Genomic DNA, 22,043 nt, shown 5'->3' with positions numbered 1-22,043 from the left:
ATTCTGTCTAACTAATGAAGGGCAAAACAAATCATCAAACAAAACTTTGAGCACAACGAAGTAATGGAGGCAGAAGAGAGGTCAGAAGAACGGTAAAACACAGAGTACCATCGGTGGTGGTGCTGCCATGGGGTACCTCTCGCCCCTTCCATGATTCCCATCAGCACTGTTCCTCTTCTACAAGCTGCCCCGGTGGCTTCAGTGTGCTCGCTGTGTACACACTGCCTCAGCACTAATCCTCCTGGCTCCTCCTCCAACAGAACGCCCCCTTTAAGCCCCTCCCTCCTTTCTAGAAATTAGGAGCCTTAACTGACTGTAATTATTATTCCCACCTAACTCTAAATCACTACACAATGCAAAACTCTTCGTTTTGTGTCTTTATGTAGTAAGACTGATATTACTTAAGATTCTCAAGTGATAAGAACAAATACCAAAGTCTGACTTGACACCACGCTTTGAGAGTTGCATGTTATGACAACACTAAAGATTTTCTTGGCAAACTTACTTTGTTAAAAAAAAAAATGATAATGTAATAGCATGGAGGTTCTATGATTTATATAATTACCAGAAATTCAAGTAGCAAATATGCTAAATCATTACTTTTCCTTCTCCTTTAAATTGTCACTGTTTTACATATAAATGTTAGCTCCACTGTAAATGTATCAAGTTTTGTAGTTTTATTGTAACTAGAGACATACAGGAAAAACATTTTAATGTGCTTTGAATTTACATCCTGAAAGCCATTCTAAAGAATAACATAGATACCTATAACTGAATAATTCCACTAATAAGTAGAGTTTCTGAGGGTGTTGGTAATGCATTTCTATCTGAGTGCTCTTATACAGGCATGTTGCCTGGGTGGTAATTCACAGAGTGCTACATTTGTAATTTATTTGTAAGTATATTACGGTAATTTTTAAAAGTATTAGATAATTCATAAAAATATACTGTTCACATAATATGGTTTTAAAAACATTTTTTCTCTTTCCTCGTCCTCTTCCTGCCACCTCTGAGCATATGAACGTGGAAAAGCAACTTCGTACTCCCTGTTGTTGATCCTTTATCCCAGGTTCAAAGGAAGGAGCTGGATGGGCCTTTTCCTCATTATAGGAAAATACCAATAAGAGGTGAAAATGCACAGAAAAGAAGGAAAAAGATGACATTAAAAAAGTGGTATACTTGGGGTTTAGATAGAGAAGGGAAGTGATTATAGGTACTTTTAACAGACTGAAAAGAAAACATGATATTACCCAATAAAACATCAGCTGCAAGCAAATGGTCCATCACACTATCCAAAATATAAGTCTGAAATTCTTTTTGCTGAGTTCTTGTCGATCTTTCAGGGGAAGCCTAATCAATAAAATTTAGAATTAGAAACAGAACCCAGTAAACAAAGGTAAGGCTCAACCATAGTTACATTAAAAAGAACTACTGGTAAGTAGTAGAATATGTCACGAGAGATGATATGTATGCTTATACTCTCTTATTTTTCTGACCATAGATTAAAAAAACAAATTGAAGCAAAGGTGAAACAATATCTTCTTTTGAATCCATTCCTCCAAAAGCAGTATTCTAAACATTTTAAGTATTTAATAAATATTTGATATCTATTATCTATCTACCTCACTTCCAAAAGAGATCTGGCAGTTTCTAATGAGATACAGATAAAATAAATCATAAAGCCATTTAAACAAACACAAAAGCTCAGGAGTCTAGTAACCAAGAAGGTAAAGTCAATGGGGAGGCGAGTATTTATATCAAAAAAATCAATTAAGCACACAATTTTGCTTTGAGCTTCCTAGGGTCAAGAAGGAGAAAAAAAATAATATGATTTACAAAGCCTTTAATTATCTATAAAAAAGGAAGCATACTATATAGTCAGCAAGGATGTTTTCCTAAGATTGTTCTGAGAAGAATGTTCCCTGTGGGCTTTTATAAAGAGGACAATGAACAGCCCTATAGGTTGTACCCTTGATAATGATTTTACACGGTACAAGGATGATTTTTAAAATTATCTTGAATAAAAGCTTAGGGCACAAAGTTAAACTATAGTTCTCTGATGGCATTTCTTTGGTAATTAGGGTGGTATGATCCAGGTGCATAACTTTCAAGTCTCTAGCCTGAGAGGTGGCAAAGCACTGGGAACACAGGGATGAAAGGTAGGAAAGATCCTTTTGTCATTCTTCTCAAATGCCAGTCGTGTTAGCTGGCTTTGGATAGGAGCTGGATATTGAACGATTCAATAAACTGACATAAAGTTGTTTCTTAAAAAGAGACCTGGATGTTGTAGCTGCAAGCAGCGTACTGATGCTTTGCAAGTGAAGTTAAAGAATCTATTCCTTCTCGCACAGACAGGTGCAGGACTATGTTTATGACCATGCCGCAGAAGTGGGCTATAGAACACTGTTCTGCTTTATGCATTTAAAGTTAAAATCTGTTCCACTGGGGAAAAACCCACTTCTTTCTATTCTGATTTTCAAAGTGGTGCTGATGAAGATTTTAAAAAAGCAGTTAAAATTGGAATCCTATATTCAGATCAAAGATATTATTCTAAGGATTCAAAAACCAACCAAAGTTGTAATGAACGTTTCTCTGTTTTTCTGATAAAACATATTTATTTTGTTTTAAAATGACAAAACATGGGCCTAGTAACAGTTAAAAGAATATTAGTTCTTAGGAGTTTGGTTTGGCATTAGAATAATTTGGGAAAAAGTGAAGGTCATGACATGTTGTTTATAATCTTTTTTTTAGAAAATTTATTTATTGATTTATTTTTGGCTGCATTGGGTCTTCATTGCTGCGCGCGGGCTTTCTCTAGCTATGGTGTGAGGGCTTCTAATTGCAGTGGCTTCTCTTGTTGCGGAGCATGGGCTCTAGGCGCACACGCTTCAGTTGTTGTGGCACACAGGCTCAGTAGTTGTGGCTTGTGGGCTCTAGAGCGCAGGCTCAGTAGTTGTGGCGCACGGGCTTAGTTGCTCCATTGCATGTGGGATCTTCCCGGACCAGGGCTCGAACCCGTGTCCCCTGCATTGGCAGACGGATTCTTAACGACTGCGCCACCAGGGAAGTCCCTGTTTATAATCTTAATACATTTTCCTGTGTAGATGAACAGACTAATACAATGGTCAGCAGAAGAGCTGGGGCCAAGGCCTGCCTATTCCTCATGCTGACAGTACATCAAGACCCCACCCCTGTTAATAGAAGGGAAAGCGAGGACCTTCAAGTGATAAGTGACAGATTGATAGGTCTATGAGGACTACCCTGCAATCAGATCAGAGACCATTTTCAAACAGCTTGAGTGATCAAAATTTACTAAGGAGTAAGGCTCTCCACTCACAGGAGGATTTAAACACCCCTGAAGATGGCAATACTCATTCAGGATTATAATCAACTCAATGTGGCTAATGGGATAAGTAATAATGAGTAGGGTTTATAAAATCTTAATTAGACAAAGTTTTGGAGTATGTAAAACAGGGAACATAGAACATAGAGAAGTAGCTTGATCTGTCAACAATATTTATTTTTACTTAATTAGAAAGTATTCTTTTGTATTCTATAAGGATTTAAGGCTGGCTCAGTCACCAACAGGCATATTTAATCCTCTGATTCCTCTCACTGAAGCTGTTTCTTGAATGATCATGACCCAGAATTAACTCTGTTACTGGCTCTAACTGACAAGTTCAAATGTTCTTGCTGAGACTCATAGTAGCCTAACTTTTAACGGACTTAAGACTTCATGAGTGCATGCGTAGTTTTCTTGGGTGTTTTTTTCTTTCTTTTAAACAATTCGCTGGACTACAATTATGTAACTACACAGTGCTTAGTTTTATGTACCTTATCTCATTCTGCACAATATCCTTTCGAAGTAGATACTATCATTTCCACTTTAGAGATAAGGTAATTGAGGCTTTGAGAGGTCAAGTCACTTGGTCAAGTCACAACTAGGTTTCAAACGTCAGTTTCTTTGACGCCAAAGTTCACCACCTCACCTGCCATTCCGTACTCTTCCAGCCCTACTAAAAATCTCCATACTGAAGTTAACAAATGCACAACAAGAGCAATTCAGCCAGCCACAATCTCCCCATCATGTTTTTAGATAAAACTGGCTGGCCCACCAGACAACCAGGATGAGTTCAGGGCCGAAGGAAGACAGGGTGAGCGCTATGCTCTGCTCTGCCTGCGAGATCTGTCTTCCCAGAGAAGACAGTGAAGCCAGTCAACAACACGAGTCTTCAGAGACGCAAGGCGTCCTTTTCGAGGCCTGGGAACGCCGTGCCGAGTCGTCGTGGGCGCGTGTGCTGCCCGTGGCTGAGAGCCCTCTGGCTCTGGTGGGGAGGCCGTTAGTGCTCCGTAACAGGCAAAGCCTTCAAGGAAAAGGGGTTTCCGCTCTGCCCTTCTGACTGCAGCACTCCTCCCGACTGGCTTCTCTTCTCCCAGTTATTTCACAGCACTCTCTGTGCCCACTTTCGCCACTTTGTTTGGTTTGTTTATTGCTCTGCAGGGGGCGCTGTACTCTGATGGGCACGGGGAGGTCTTTTAGCAGATGGCGGGAGCAGAAAGCAGTGAACTCCTCAGACTACAGAAAAGTGGTATCAGACAGGCACACACTCCAAATCAGCCGCCTTCGTTTCATCATATTTCTTTCCTTCAGGTATATACGAGTACTTTTTGATCTGTTCTCAGGTACTTTCCTTCCGTGGCCACGTGCAGCAAATTCATTTGGCCTTTCATGAGATGCCTGGTGGTGACAGCAGAGGACGCTGGTGACTGTATAAGCCACCGCAGGCCACTTGATTTTGGAGCAGGTCTTACGTGCCAGGCACTGTGTTATGAATCTTATATGTATTATCTTACTTAATTCTCACAACAGTCCTCAGAGACAGGTTCTATTTTTATGCTACGTTACAGATGGGCAAACTGTAAGGGGTGAAGAGAACTGAGCTGGGCCAAGGTTACACAGCTATAAGCAGCACATGTTTAATTTCTCAAAATAGTTGTGCTGGGTGATTTATATATATTTAACTCTCACAACAATCATGCAGGGGAGACAGTATATAAGATCATTCTCCAGAGGATGAATTTAGCTCGGTGAGATTAAAATGTTTACATAATAAACCACAGGGCCAGAATTCAAACCAGGTCCTTCTATGGCATCTCACTGCTTCCCTTGTATTTGGCCGGACTCACACTCAAGACAGTCTATATGAATGGGAAGCTTTTATTTTTATAGACTGCTAATAAAGATAACTTCACACATTCTTTTATAGACACCATCAAGTAAGTAGACACTCTTATGATGACATCCCAACAATCGTGAGACTGAAAATGGCCTGGCTTGAGCATATCAGCCCGAAAATCAGTTGGTTCAAACACCTTCCTTCATGTCGGTAAATGGTAAATATATAGGATAGTTCTTTTGCTGACTTTCTTCAGAGATAGACTTCATAATTGTAACATTCAGAATCATATGCTTGTAATTTATTATTTTACACCACAGGAAGACATGGAGTGCAACAGCATTTCCACTAAATATTTTTGGTATGTGTATTCTGTGTTTGTGTATTAGATTTGAAGTTCCTCAAAGCACTGATTTTTAAAAGCAAATTTATCTCTCTCTTATGAGATGGTATCATATCTTCCTGTTTGGGAACTGCCAGGGATGTAGTTATAGTTAAATAATTCAAAAAAACTTAAAGAACACAGAAAGGCACTGAGCTAACTTTGTGAGAGACAAAAGGACACATGAAAGTTGGTCCCTAACTTTAAAGAGTTGATGATCTATTTGGGAAATTCAACCTTGACACTCCCTGGTTCTTCCTAAAATACCACCCTACCGCCCCTGACTCCCTAATGCAATCAGATACAATTCCACTTCAGGGCAAATTAGTGTCCACAATAATGAGAATGTTATCTCAAGGTTAATACATGCCATATCAAACTTTCCTTACTGAAAAATACAGAAAACCAAAATAAAAGACAATTATACAATTTACCCATTGCTAGTTAATTAGCTATTAGGATTCCTACAAGACTGTTATTACTGAATACATACACTTACCCCATTTCCTCTACATATGTGTATTTTATTTTTTGGCTCAGTTATGCTTTCTTACACACACCTATTCTTAACTTTATCCTGTTATTTTCTGAAAACCATTTTATTTTGCATAGAATGCTTCAAATTCTTACCCCATGCACTAAAATACTAGCCATCTCTCTTCTTATTTTAAAGTTTCCAAAGAGGACAAGCTCCACCAGGCAGGCTTTTAAATTCTACCAGATGAATTCTTGATGAAATCAATTATTTTTCTGCCAATATTAAACACTGTGGTCCTGGTTAACATGCTTTGCATAGGACTTCCATGGTGGCGCAGTGGTTAAGAATCCGCCTGCCGATGCAGGGGACACAGGTTCGAGCCCTGGTCGGGGAAGATCCCACATGCTGTGGAGCACCTAAGCCCGTACACCACAACTACTCAGCCTGCGCTCTAGAGCCCGCGAGCCACAACTACTGAGCCCAAGTGCTGCAACTACTGAAGCCCACATGCCTAGAGCCCGTGCTCTGCAACGAGAAGCCACCGCAATGAGAAGCCCTCTCACCACAAAGAAGAGTAGCCCTCGCTCACCGCAACGAGAAAGCCCGTACGCAGCAACAAAGACCCAACGCAGCCAAAGATATATAAATAAATAATAAATAAATTAAAAAATGCTTTAAAGTGCTTAGCGTGGCTGGTACCTAAATTACACTGATTTCTTTTAATTGACCAAACTGAGATATTTTCACATGAATAAGATAAAACATTTGCTGGGATTTTAAGGTTTCAAATAAAAAGTTAACTGTTTTCGCCACTAGAGGGAGCAGCGAAAGTGCAGGTTCAGTTGTCAAACTGCTGAGGGCGGCGTGTGGGAAGCTCCTCACAGAGAGAAGCAGTTAGTCTTTTACACTGATTGAATCTTTCATGAAACATTATTTTCAGAGCTCTGGCATGTACTGCTTGACCCTATTTATATGAATTGGCCAAAAGAATGAATGTATAGGCAACTAATTATATATTAGATCCCCTTCAATGATCTTTTATTTTTTCTTGAGATTTTTCTAGGTGAACATTTGGTTTTCAGGGATGGTCAATTTCTAGAGCCAGCAGTGTGACCACTTTAGGGTTTGTTTTCTGATGCATCAGCTAGTTCTTATCACTTATCAGGAGAATTAGCAAGTGCAATGGACTAAATGTTTGTGTCCCCCCGCAAAATTCATAAATTAAGCCCTAACCCTCAATGTGATGGTATTAGAGAGGTGGAGCTTTCTGGAGGTAATCAGGTTTAGATGAGGTCATGGGGAGTCCACAGGAGGGGACTCATGCCCTTATAAGAAGAGGAATTACCACCTGAGCTCTTTCTCTGCTCTGTGGGAGCAAGGCAGCCATCCGCAAGCCAGGAAGAGGGCCCTCACCACAACCTGACCAAGCTGGCGTCCTGACGTCAGACTTCTCAGTCTCCAGAACTGTGAGAAATGACTATCTGCTACTGAAGCCACCCAGTCTATGGTATTTTGTTACAGGAGCCTGAGCTCAGATACCAAGCAACCTACAAGTTTGCTGCCTTGGGGAAAATGCAGTACGGGCATATTGAGCACCTATTATGTGCAATGCACCACGCCTTAAGCCCCACAGAACACTAAAAGCAATACTGGAAGTGATAAATAAGAGGGACTGAAGTAGGGAGTTATAAGCTAAGGAGACAATGCTGCTGTAAATGACTAGGGAAGGAGCTAGAACACTAAGGTCCATGGGCCAAATTCAGCTTATAGTTGTTACGGTACATAAAGTTGTACTGGAACACGGCCACGCTCACTCGTTTATGTATTGCCTGTGGCTGCTTTCTCATTGCAATGGCAGAGTGAAGTAGTTGTGAGAGACTGTACAGCCCACAAAGCTGAAAATATTTACTATTTGGCCCTTTACAGAAAAAGTTTGTCAATTCCTGGTCTATCCAGGGGAAGGGTGATAAAGGACTAAATTAAGGACATGTCAAGAGGAATAGAAAGAAGAGAAACAAATCGATAGGGCATATATTAGCACATTTGTGATAAAAAATTCCCATAGCCCATGATATGTTCTGCCTTTACAACCCAAAAGAATTAGAAATCTGAAAGATACGTGGCATAAAACTTGCTTGGTTATTAACGCTCTCATTATAAAAACAATTTGAAAGAGATGTAAATGCATTTCTTTGTCTTTACCTCCAACAAAAGATCAATTAGTGGAGTCTGCTTGCTGGCAGGGGTAAGACAGAGGTTGTCTATTATTAAGACCCGCATGAAGTCAAAAACAAACTTTTTAGCTGGGTGATTGGTCAGGTATGTCTTGACGCCCACGTTGCAGTACTCTGATTGGCTTCTGTTCATCCCTGTGTCTGCTGCAAAGGCTTTAAACTCTTCCGCTGGAGATCCAACTTCATCATCAAGATCAGTCACCTAATAAAATCAAGTGGAAATATATCCTAGTCACATTCAATTTCATTTGATATTTTTACTTCCACCAAATTGTAGCAGCAACAGTATTTTTGTTCAGTGTTTACCTCCTATTAAGCTATTCAGTGCATTACATCGTTCACTTTGCTTTACTTATTTTCTCTTTTCAGGGTGGTAATCGGGCACATGTCACGATTACTCAACACATGCTCTTTCTAATATTAAGCTACTCACTGGCCACTAACCATATAAACTGCTTTATGTTGAATTTTATCTTTACTGTGGATAACTGAACTTGAAATAAATGAAATAATAAAATGAGAATGACTATATTTGCATATTTAAAACACACCTACTGAGAAGTCAAGTGTTATAGACTTTCAGATAAAGATCTGGCATAATGACTGCACCCAAGGGCTGACCCATTTTTGTAGGTAAAAAAAAAAAAACCCAAATAAATAAACAATACAAAACAACAACAAAACTAGTACCAAGTTTGAGCCAACAGAAAAAGAAAGAAGGATTAGAAGACAGATTACAAGATGCCGACAAGGAAAAAACATTGAAATATTACTAAAATCCTTTTTTTACCAAAAATGTGGATTCTAAAATTATAAACAAGCCATGGTGTTAAGGTCACGTGCTATACTTGCCTTTCTCCTAAAAATCGCCACAATTTTAGAACGAGTATTTCACCATTATACATGAAGAAAAATTAGTATGAAGAAGATACCTTATTCCAGGCTCTCGAATAAGTGGTAGAAGTAAGACAAAACATCATGAAATTCTGAAGTTCTATGGAAGAATAACTGTCTTTTGGGTTCGTTTTAAAGGACAAAAGTATTTATACTACATATGATTATAGTCTAATAACTTTCTCTTAAGTTAGTGCAAAATATGAAAAATAACTGTTGAACAAAATAGAAAAAGTTGAACAGAAAGGACAAACATACATGTCATTTCTTATAAAGACAATCAATCCTTTAATTAATTTGTAAAGACTAAATCCAGGAGATGCCTAATTCCTGAGATAAATGAAGTGGAAATAAATTTGGTCTGACTAGAGTTCTGTAACCTGATTTCACAACTATACAGCTATCATTACATATAATAAGAAATGGACCAACAACTACACGAAGAGGGAATTCACTAATGAGGGACTTACAAGAATATGGTAAATGAAAACAGGAAGTAGGATTCACTGTTATTTTAGGGGAAAGCAGAAGGAGAGTGTGGGGAGCCAGATACCAGATAATGATGTAAGAGATGAAGCAGAAAGTTATGAAACTGTAACTTGGTGAGAAGCTTAAAAGATTGGCCAAAAAAATCTGCTAACCATTGGAGCAGACTAATTCCAGTTTTGACATTTTCCTCCCCCTTTCCTACCATCTCTGAGTAAGGGCGAATGTTGAAGGGGAAGACCGTGGCTGCTAATGCACACAGGAAGTCGGGGCTCATCCACATGGAGGCCAGGTCTGGGACGTTGTGGTACAAGTATCTAAAGAACTGCATCAGGGTCACAGGATATTCCCGGAGCCAAGATCCCTCTTCTTCTGACTGCCAAGGCTGTCATGGGGACAAGAGAGGAAATAACATGTTAGAAAAACTGACACTACTAAAAGTTACTCACTACTCTTCTAAAACCGGATAAATTGATGGTCCAGAACTCTTGTAAACCACACACAGGAGCAAACACACAGGCCAACAAATCTAGAAATAAGCTAAAACAAAGGTGATACCCCTAGAAACTGACAGGATGTTTTTCTATTCATTTGAGTACTCACAGCTCAGTAACTGGATCAATGGTTTTGATTATTCATCGTTACCAACATGAGTATGGCTGGAGCCAGTAGTGGCTCTATTCCCATCAAAGTTGCCCCATCCTCCATCACGCCAGAGAGTTAGGATTAAGATAAAAATGGGGAAGTTACTTGACCTTTCTAAGCCTCGTACCGTCATATAAAAAATGAGAATAGTGCTCTTAACCATTATGCACCTGTGATATTGTGATTTATAATAAGAAATATATATTTAGTCTTTGTCCCATTTCAGGCACAGAGATCCTAAAACCCTTGGCATTTCCTAAGTGATAAAAGAGCCACAAATGTGTTTTTCTGTTAATCATAACACGCCGCTTTCCACCACACTTGAGTTTATGTTGATGGGCTGTCTTGCCAGGGGAACCAACCATGGGAGTAGACGGCTGGAAGTTAACCGAACCTGCTCCCCACAGCCCCCAGGGACAAAGAGGGGCTGGAGACCAGGTTCAATCACCAGTGACCAGTGATTTAATTAATCATGCCTGTGTAGGAGGGAGATTAACCAAGATGGCGGAGTAGAAGGACGTGCTCTCACTCCCTCTTGCGAGAGCACCAGAATCACAACTGGCTGCTGGACAATCATTGACAGGAAGACCCTGGACTTCACCAAGGAGGACACCCCACGTCCAAGGACAGAGGAGAAGCCACAGTGAGACGGTAGGAGGGGCGCAATCAGAGTAAAATCAAATCCCATAACTGCTGGGTGGGTGACTCACAGACTGGCGAACACTTATACCACAGAAGTCCACCCACTGGAGTGAAGGTTCTGAGCCCCACCTCAGGCTTCCCAACCTGGGGGTCCGGCAAAGGGAGGAGGAATTCCTAGAGAATCAGACTTTGAAGTCTAGTGGGAATTGATTGCAGGACTGTGACAGAACTGGGGGAAACAGAGACCCCACTCTTGGAGGGCACACACAAAGTAATGTGTGCATCGGGACCCAGGGGAAGGAGCAGTGACCCTGGGGGAGACTGAACCAGACGTACCTGCTGGTGTTGGGGGGTCTCCTGCAGAGGCGAGTGGTGGCTCTGTTTCACCGTGGGGATAAGGACACTGGCAGCAGAGGTCCTGGGAAGTTCTCCTTGGCGTGAGCCCTCCCAGAGTCTGCCATTAACCCCACCAAAGAGCACGGGTAGGCTCCAGTGTTGGGTTGCCTCAGGCAAAACAACCAACAGGGAGGGAACCCAGCCCCACCCATCAACAGTCAAGTGGATTAAGGTTTTACTGGGCTCTGATCGCCACAGCAACAGGGAGGGAACCCAGCCCCACCCATCAACAGTCAAGTGGATTAAGGTTTTACTGAGCTCTGACCGCCACAGCAACAGTCATCTCTACCCACCACCAGAGCCTCCCATCAAGCCTCTTAGATAGCCTCAACCATCAGAGGGCAGACAACAGAAGCAAGAAAAACTACAATCCTGCAGCCTGTGGACCAAAAACCACAGTTACAGAAAGACAGAGAAGATGAAAAGGCAGAGGGCTATGTACCAGATGAAGGAACAAGAAAAAACCCCAGAAAAACAACTAAATGAAGTGGAGATAGGCAACCTTCCAGAAAAAGAATTCAGAATAATGATAGTGAAGATGATCCAGGACCTCGGAATAAGAATGGAGGCAAAGATTGAGAAGATGCAAGAAATGATTAACAAAGACCTAGAAGAATTAAAGAACAAACAAACAGAGATGACCAATACAATAACTGAAATGAAAACTACACTAGAAGGAATCAATAGCAGAATAACTGAGGCAGAAGAACGGATAAGTGACCTGGAAGACAGAATGGTGGAATTCACTGCTGCGGAACAGACTAAAGAAAAAAGAATAAAAAGAAATGAAGACAGCCTAAGAGACCTCTGGGACAACATTAAACGCAACAACATTCGCATTATAGGGGTCCCAGAAGGAGAAGAGAGAGAGAAAGGACCAGAGAAAATATTTGAAGAGATTATAATCGAAAACTTCCCTAACATGGGAAAGGAAATAGCCACCCAAGTCCAGGAAGCGCAGAGAGTCCCATACAGAATAAACCCAAGGAGAAACACGCCGAGACACATAGTAATCAAAGTGGCAAAAATTAAAGACAAAGAAAAATTATTGAAAGCAGCAAGGGAAAAACGACAGATAACATACAAGGGAACCCCCATAAGGTTAACAGCTGATTTCTCAGCAGAAACTCTGCAAGCCAGAAGGGAGTGGCATGAAATACTTAAAGTGATGAAAGGGAAGAACCTACAACCAAGATTACTCTACCCAGCAAGGATCTCATTTAGATTTGATGGAGAAATCAAAAGCTTTACAGACAAGCAAAAGCTAAGAGAATTCAGCACCACCAAACCAGCTCTACAACAAATGCTAAAGGAACTTCTCTAAGTGGGAAACACAAGAGAAGAAAAGGACCTACAAAAACAAACCCAAAACAATTAAGAAAATGGTCATAGGAACATACATATCGATAATTACCTTAAACGTGAATGGATTAAATGCCCCAACCAAAAGACATAGACTGGCTGAATGGATACAAAAACAAGACCCATATATATGCTGTCTACAAGAGACCCACTTCAGACCTAGGGACACATACAGACTGAAAGTGAGGGGATGGAAAAAGATATTCCATGCAAATGGAAATCAAAAGAAAGCTGGAGTAGCTATACTCATATCAGATAAAATAGACTTTAAAATAAAGAATGTTACAAGAGACAAGGAAGGACACTACATAATGATCCAGGGATCAATCCAAGAAGAAGATATAACAATTATAAATATATATGCACCCAACATAGGAGCACCTCAATACATAAGGCAACTGCTAACAGCTATAAAAGAGGAAATCGACAGTAACACAATAATAGTGGGGGACTTTAACACCTCACTTACACCAATGGACAGATCATCCAAAATGAAAATAAATAAGGAAACAGAAGCTTTAAATGACACAATAGACCAGATAGATTTAATTGATATATATAGGACATTCCATCCAAAAACGGCAGATTACACGTTCTTCTCAAGTGCACACGGAACATTCTCCAGGATAGATCACATCTTGGGTCACAAATCAAGCCTCAGTAAATTTAAGAAAATTGAAATCATATCAAGCATCTTTTCTGACCACAACGCTATGAGATTAGAAATGAATTACAGGGAAAAAAACGTAAAAAAGACAAACACATGGAGGCTAAACAATACGTTACTAAATAACCAAGAGATCACTGAAGAAATCAAACAGGAAATAAAAAAATACCTAGAGACAAATGACAATGAAAACACGACGACCCAAAACCTATGGGATGCAGCAAAAGCGGTTCTAAGAGGGAAGTTTATAGCTATACAAGCCTACCTAAAGAAACAAGAAAAATCTCAAGTAAACAATCTAACTTTACACCTAAAGAAACTAGAGAAAGAAGAACAAACAAAACCCAAAGTTAGCAGAAGGAAAGAAATCATAAAGATCAGAGCAGAAATAAATGAAATAGAAACAAAGAAAACAATAGCAAAGATCAATAAAACTAAAAGTTGGTTCTTTGAGAAGATAAACAAAATTGATAAGCCATTAGCCAGACTCATCAAGAAAAAGAGGGAGAGGACTCAAATCAATAAAATCAGAAATGAAAAAGGAGAAGTTACAACAGACACCGCAGAAATACAAAACATCCTAAGAGACTACTACAAGCAACTTTATGCCAATAAAATGGACAACCTGGAAGAAATGGACAAATTCTTAGAAAGGTATAACCTTCCAAGACTGAACCAGGAAGAAACAGAAAATATCAACAGACCAATCACAAGTAATGAAATTGAAACTGTGATTAAAAATCTTCCAACAAACAAAAGTCCAGGACCAGATGGCTTCACAGGTGAATTCTATCAAACATTTAGAGAAGAGCTAACACCCATCCTTCTCAAACTCTTCCAAAAAATTGCAGAGGAAGGAACTCTCCCAAACTCATTCTATGAGGCCACCATCACCCTGATACCAAAACCAGACAAAGACACTACAAAAAAAGAAAATTACAGACCAATATCACTGATGAATATAGATGCAAAAATCCTCAACAAAATACTAGCAAACAGAATCCAACAACACATTAAAAGGATCATACACCACGATCAAGTGGGATTTATCCCAGGGATGCAAGGATTCTTCAATATACGCAAATCAATCAATGTGATACAGCATATTAACAAATTGAAGAAGAAAAACCATATGATCATCTCAATAGATGCAGAAAAAGCTTTTGACAAAATTCAACACCCATTTATGATAAAAACTCTCCAGAAAGTGGGCATAGAGGGAACCTACCTCAACATAATAAAGGCCATATATGACAAACCCACAGCAAACATCATTCTCAATGGTGAAAAACTGAAAGCATTTCCTCTAAGATCAGGAACGAGACAAGGATGTCCACTCTCACCACTATTATTCAACATAGTTCTGGAAGTCCTAGCCACGGCAATCAGAGAAGAAAAAGAAATAAAAGGAATACAAATTGGAAAAGAAGAAGTAAAACTGTCACTGTTTGCGGATGACATGATACTATACATAGAGAATCCTAAAACTGCCACCAGAAAACTGCTAGAGCTAATTAATGAATATGGTAAAGTTGCAGGTTACAAAATTAATGCACAGAAATCTCTTGCATTCCTATACACTAATGATGAAAAATCTGAAAGAGAAATTATGGAAACACTCCCATTTACCATTGCAACAAAAAGAATAAAATACCTAGGAATAAACCTACCTAGGGAGACAAAAGACCTGTATGCAGAAAACTATAAGACACTGATGAAAGAAATTAAAGATGATACCAACAGATGGAGAGATATACCATGTTCTTGGATTGGAAGAATCAACATTGTGAAAATGAGTATACTACCCAAAGCAATCTACAGATTCAATGCAATCCCTATCAAATTACCAAGGGCATTTTTTACGGAGCTAGAACAAATCATCTTAAAATTTGTATGGAGACACAAAAGACCCCGAATAGCCAAAGCAGTCTTGAGGCAAAAAAATGGAGCTGGAGGAATCAGACTCCCTGACTTCAGACTATACTACAAAGCTACAGTAATCAAGACAATATGGTACTGGCACAAAAACAGAAACATAGATCAATGGAACAAGATAGAAAGCCCAGAGATTAACCCACGCACCTATGGTCAACTAATCTATGACAAAGGAGGCAAAGATATACAATGGAGAAAAGACAGTCTCTTCAATAAGTGGTGCTGGGAAAACTGGACAGCCACATGTAAAAGAATGAAATTAGAATACTCCCTAACACCATACACAAAAGTAAACTCAAAATGGATTAGAGACCTAAATATAAGACTGGACACTATAAAACTCTTAGAGGAAAACATAGGAAGAACACTCTTTGACATAAATCACAGCAAGATCTTTTTCGATCCACCTCCTAGAGTAATGGAAATAAAAACAAAAATAAACAAGTGGGACCTAATGAAACTTCAAAGCTTTTGCACAGCAAAGGAAACCATAAACAAGACCAAAAGACAACCCTCAGAATGGGAGAAAATATTTGCAAATGAATCAACGGACAAAGGATTAATCTCCAAAATATATAAACAGCTCATTCAGCTCAATATCAAAGAAACAAACACCCCAATCCAAAAATGGGCAGAAGACCTAAATAGACATTTCTCCAAAGAAGACATACAGACGGCCACGAAGCACATGAAAAGATGCTCAACATCACTAATTATTAGAGAAATGCAAATCAAAACTACAATGAGGTATCACCTCACTCCTGTTAGAATGGGCATCATCAGAAAATCTACAAACAACAAATGCTGGAGAGGGTGTGGAGAAAAGGGAACCCTCTTGCACTGTTGGTGGGAATGTAAATTGATACAGCCACTATGGAGAACAATATGGAGGTTCCTTAAAAAACTAAAAATAGAATTACCATATGACCCAGCAATCCCACTACTGGGCATATACCCAGAGAAAACCGTAATTCAAAAAGACACGTGCACCCGAATGTTCATTGCAGCACTATTTACAATAGCCAGGTCATGGAAGCAACCTAAATGCCCATCAACAGACGAATGGATAAAGAAGTTGTGGTACATATATACGATGGAATATTATTCAGCCATAAAAAGGAACGAAATTGAGTCATTTGTTGAGAAGTGGATGGATCTAGAGACTGTCATACAGAGTGAAGTAAGTCAGAAAGAGAAAAACAAATATCGTATGTTAATGCATGTATGTGGAACGTAGAAAAACGGTACAGATGAGCCAGTTTGCAGGGCAGAAGTTGAGACACAGATGTAGAGAATGGACATATGGACACCAAGGGGGGAAAACTGCGATGAGGTGGGGATGGTGATGTGCTGAATTGGGCGATTGGGATTGACATGTATACACGGATGGGTATAAAACTGATGCCTAATAAGAACCTGCAGTATAAAAAAACAAACAAAACAACTAATACTAAACTTTCATTGGGTTATTTGTATGGAAATATGTTAATATAAATGTTTCAGACATTACATGAAATTTCTAAAAATCTTATATTTGTATTTGTATGGAAATATGTATGGAAATATGTTAATATAAATGTTTCAGACAGTACATGAAATTTCTAAAAATCTTATATTTGTATTTGTATGGAAATATGTATGGAAATATGTTAATATAAATGTTTCAGACATTACATGAAATTTCTAAAAATCTTATATTTGTATTTGTATGGAAATATGTATGGAAATATGTTAATATAAATGTTTCAGACATTACATGAAATTTCTAAAAATCTTATATTTGTATTTGTATGGAAATATGTATGGAAATATGTTAATATAAATGTTTCAGACATTACATGAAATTTCTAAAAATCTTATATTTGTATTTGTATGGAAATATGTATGGAAATATGTTAATATAAATGTTTCAGACATTACAGGAAACGTCTAAAAATCTTATATGTTCTGGTATAATGTTATAAGTAATAATCCTAGTTATTACTTTAAAATGTATATCTCAGAAATAACTAATTTTCTTGTCAACTGCATTATTATGAACTTTCATCAAATCTTTAACCATGGTCATTTTTAAGTCTTTTGTCATTTACAGACAGTTCTGGGTGTACTCTGATGATTTTGCAAATATGTTCCTATAAAAGAGTTTCATCTTCAAGAAATTCATGGAAAAGACTCTGACAAGTACAGGTTTCTGGTAACTGACTGTACTGCTGAACTGAATGAATAAGCATTTTCAGAACTCTAATGAAAAACTGATGAACTCATAAAAGTGCTAACAAAAGATCAAGATGAAAAAAAAGAAATTAATTACATGGGACTGAGTGAACTGATGAGGATGAGTATAATTTTTGTGACTTTCTGTCTGAATTTAAAAAAAAAAAATCCCACAAGGACTCAGAGGAAAAGAATATACAAATCAATTTTCACTGCAAAGTAAAGGAGCTGTTACAGTGGAGGATTACTGGACTGAATGTCAATGTTATGACATAGTATAAGTGTGTTTCATGTTTGGTAATTGCAATCATTGTTGCTTTTGTTGTGGTCATCCATGTACAATGCTTGGTGTCAGTCTATCTATCTCTTGTAAAAATAAAATACAGTGTGTGTGTGTGGAAAAAAAAAAAAAAAAAAAAAAAAAAAGAATACTAGTTGAAGGGTTTCCTAAGGAGATTACAATAGGATAAATTAACTCTATCTACAGAAACACTGGAGAATAGAATATAAAATGTAGTAGATCTGTATGTAGTAAACACGGAAAGATATCTAAGGCCTGTTAGTGAGTAAAAATAAGGATGTTACACACACACACACACACACACACACACAATATAATCCTACCTATCAAAACAGCACAGAACAATTCTCTATTTTTCTTATGGGATGTGTGTGTGTGTGTGTGTCTGTGTGATCTTGAAGATCACATGCCAACATGTTAGCACCTCTGGGAAGGTGCGCAGGACAGGCAGAAGGAGAGGAAATGGGGACGGAGAACAATGACTAAAGGGGGGTTTTAGCTTTGTATGGATTTTTTTTAAATGAAATGATTGTGTTTACATTATTGTTTTTGCAACAAAAAATTAATTTAAAAAAAAAAAAAAAAAAAAAAAAAAAGAATGACATAGCCCAAGGACACGACATAAACTGGTTAGAACCAACTAGGTCCAAGATGGCAGACAAGTCGACTTCCACTAGACCTTGAGCCTCAATATATGCTCATTGTAACACACCAGCACTCTAAATGACACACGCACAGGCGCCATGACAGTTCCAAGGCCGACCATAAAAGGTCAAAAAGTGGGCAGTGGTCCAATTCCTGGAAATCCCCACTCCTTCCCCCAGATAGCTAGAATACTCCCCCTACTCATGAAATTACCTATGAAATTACCCACCCCTATGAAAAGTGACAACCCCATACCCTGGTGCCTCTTGCCTTCAGAGATGGCCCACACTCTGTCTATGGAGTGTATTTCTCCCTGAATAAACCTTCTTTCACTGTAAAAAAAAAAAAAAGAAAGATTGAGCCATTATTCCTGGCGTTATTCTAGGTGTTTCTGAGGCTCAGAAGGACCCCCTACCTTTACCATGACTTGGTTGTTTAATTCCTTAAAAAAAAATCCTTCCTTTCTCTAAAAAAAAAAAAAAAAAAAAAAAAAAAAAAAAAAAAAAAAAAATCATGCCTGTGTAATGAAGACGCCATAAAAATAAAAAACACGGGGTTCAGAAAGCTTCTGGACTGATGAACATGTGGAGGTGCTGGGACAGTGGCAGGACGGAGAGGGCGTGGAGGCTCCGTGTCCCTTCCCACCTCGCCCTATGCATCTCTTCCATCTGGTTGTTCCTGAGATACGTCCTTTTATAATAAACTGGTAATCTAGGAAGTAAAATGTTTTCCTCAGTCACGGGAACCTGCAATTTGTAACTGGTGAGTCAGAAACACAGGTAACAACCTGGACTTGTGACTGGCATTTGAAGTGGGGCAGGGTTGGTGGGGGGGGAGGGGTATCTTGTGAGACTGAGCCCTTAACCTGTGGTACCCGATGCTACCTCCCAGTAGATAGTGTCAGAACTGAATTGAACTGTCGAACACCCAGCTAGTATGGCGAAACCTTCCACATATTTGGTGACCAGAAGGGTCAGAAGTAAAGTAGCGTTGTAGTAGAATACTGAATAAAGTAGACACATAGGAGTTGTTTTTCCTTAAAACAATAACAGTGATGATGATGGTAAAAGAGTAACAAAAAAAGAATATATTTCAACAATGCTTATCTTCTGATACTTGCCCAGAGAGTGGTTTCTTTTTCAGCTTAGATTTTTATAATTGTTTATGAATAAAAACCAAAACAAGAATCCCAAAGCATTCTAAATTAACACATTTAATAGTAACGTTCTTTTCTTAGATGGCATAAGAATAGTTTTGACTAAAATCAGATTTATCAGGTACTTGTAATCCAAAGAGTCTAGTTAATAATTCCTCTTACAATGTGATCCTAAATCGTGTAAACAAATTAAATCATTATTCACGGTATCCCTGTAAGAAAGGTAGGAACATACATTTTGTCATTTACTCTTTCAATTTTTCATATCTAAGTTAGAAATAATTAGAATAGAAAACATAAAAACAAATACAAAATAAAACTTGCACTGATAACATTTTAAATCTCTAAATGAGAGTGATTTTAAAAGTTCAAACAACATATTGCAATGACATACAGTACAATATATATTCGTTATATACACTTATACATTGAAATACGTATTTCATAGCGCTAACAGCATCAGTTAACACTTATGAAGTGCTTACTCTACACCAGGCACTCCTGTAAGTGCTTTGCGTATATACTAACTCATACATCCTCACGACAGTCCTAAGAGATAAATTCTATTATCACCAGCATTTTATACATAAGGAAACTGACGCACATGAGGTTAGTATGTCTGAAGTACCAGAGTTGGGACTTTGAGCCCAGCTCCCGAGCTCAGGAGCTTAACAACTGTGTGGTCTTTCCTTACACTAAAGATAACAAAACACAGAGGCTGAGGTTCCAGAGAACACGTAGTAAATAAAGAGTTATGACAGCAAAGGATTCTTCTATTTTAAAAAATATCACAGGCAGGAGGAACTACCGACAGGTATCAGTATCTCAGGGAACTTACTGAATTCAACATGCTGCGGAGCATTCCCAATAATAAAAAAGCAGCTTCTGTGCATACGTTATGGATAGAAGAGACCACAGTTCCACTGGAGGCAGGCACTCCAAAGATAAATGTCCAAATGGAATCTAAATCAAACTGCGGAGGTGAAAGTGAATAAAGATTAGCCATTGCCAATTTTTTTCAGTAGAGACCCTCAAAAGTTCTAATATTCTAAAATTTCTTTGAAATTAATTAGTTTTTTCCAAAGTGAGCAATGACAAAGAGATAGAGACCTAGCACTCCTCCCTCCTATATTTTAAAACTCATTTTTTACATTTACAAGACAAAGTGAATATTATGTACCATCCTGTCTTAGGTATCTATGTTAAAAACATCATTTTCTTTTTTTTTTCCTAAGGAAAACAAACAAAAATAAAATACTTGCTAATTAGCTAGGCGATGAAATTAAAGAACTGATGGTTTTAAGCAGGATCTTTTTAAAAAGTACATTGAACTTACTCTTTCCCCCGCTCTCAGCAATGTTCTAATTCACTTTTAGGTTACATACAGATGAAGATTTGACAAAATAAAAATCAGTTTGAGGAGATTTATTCATAGTAGTTTTATATAACACTTTATGACTATGGTGTCATGCTTATTTTGAAAATTACATAACCAACCAAACTCTGCTAAGCATGAATCTGTACTGTGACTTAATGTAAGGGTACAGACTCAGCGTTTTCATTTAAAAGGTTTTGTCAATGACTAGAGTTGATTTGAATAGCATTTTGGCATTATTATGGAAGTATAACTGAGTTTAAAACTAAATTCCTATGTCTTTGCAGTGCCACAAACATGAACTATATAGAGATATCCATGATAGCCTCAGATTAGAAATCAGGTAAAGCCTTACTGTTTTCCTAACGTGGACATTATCTATCATTAAGAATTTAAAAACATTTTTCTAATCAGACTTGTACTAAGAATCCTTTCATACCCACCCAATTTATGGTATGTACACTATTCCATTTTTAATTCTACAGAAATTATATTTCTGGATAAAATCACGTTACTCAAAAGAATCCTTTTGATCACCATTAAAATATCATCCAAAGTCTTCACGTATATATAATCATATAGAGTAACCATAAAGAGAAAAAGACCAAATAGGTACAAAGGACTTCTTTTTGGGAAAATTTTCTATGGTACTTTCCAATTTTTATGTTCCAAATCAAATCCCAAACGTGAGAAAGGGATGGAGCCAGTTGGTTTTAATGTGATTAACCCATCACCCTGCGGTGACTTTCTGACAAATGTAATTACACTTACACCCTACTAGATAATTCCTACCTGGCAACCCTGCTTACATCGGCTGCTGATGACAGGCACACTGACCTGCAGGTTCTCAGGCAGCTCACTAACTGGCTGCTGCAGAAACAATGCCATGAGGAGAAAATAGAGGGCAGGGACATTAGTGTGTTTAGGAAGGAATGACTGAAGAACCGGAAAACCAGGAAAATGACAAGCATCCCGGTTAATCTCCCTGACAGTCGATCTCCCACCAGCACTCCTGCCCACGTTGAATCCTAAGAGAAGAGGAAATAACGATAAG

At 38.4% G+C, this 22,043-nt stretch overlaps 1 protein-coding gene across 8 annotated transcripts in view; it reads right to left on the bottom strand.

Moving 5' to 3' along the window:
• Positions 1-22,043, bottom strand: part of WDFY3 (WD repeat and FYVE domain containing 3) — a 285,270-nt gene that overhangs the window by 69,483 nt on the left and 193,744 nt on the right. For 7 of the 8 annotated variants that reach the window (XM_057547043.1, XM_057547039.1, XM_057547040.1 and 4 more), the window contains 5 exons: positions 21,782-22,017; positions 20,453-20,587; positions 9,857-10,036; positions 8,240-8,473; positions 1,251-1,350 (listed from right to left, as the gene is read on the bottom strand). In XM_057547043.1, the coding sequence (XP_057403026.1) occupies positions 1,251-1,350; positions 8,240-8,473; positions 9,857-10,036; positions 20,453-20,587; positions 21,782-22,017 (885 nt within the window). The remainder of the gene's footprint in view (positions 1-1,250; positions 1,351-8,239; positions 8,474-9,856; positions 10,037-20,452; positions 20,588-21,781; positions 22,018-22,043) is intronic. The other variant, XM_057547041.1, reaches the window with a different exon arrangement.

This window comes from Balaenoptera acutorostrata, chromosome 5 (genome assembly GCF_949987535.1).
Source record: "Balaenoptera acutorostrata chromosome 5, mBalAcu1.1, whole genome shotgun sequence".
Lineage (NCBI taxonomy): Eukaryota > Metazoa > Chordata > Mammalia > Artiodactyla > Balaenopteridae > Balaenoptera > Balaenoptera acutorostrata.
The sequence above is the reverse complement of the archived record's forward strand: the minus strand, read 5'-3'. Positions and strand labels throughout refer to the sequence as shown.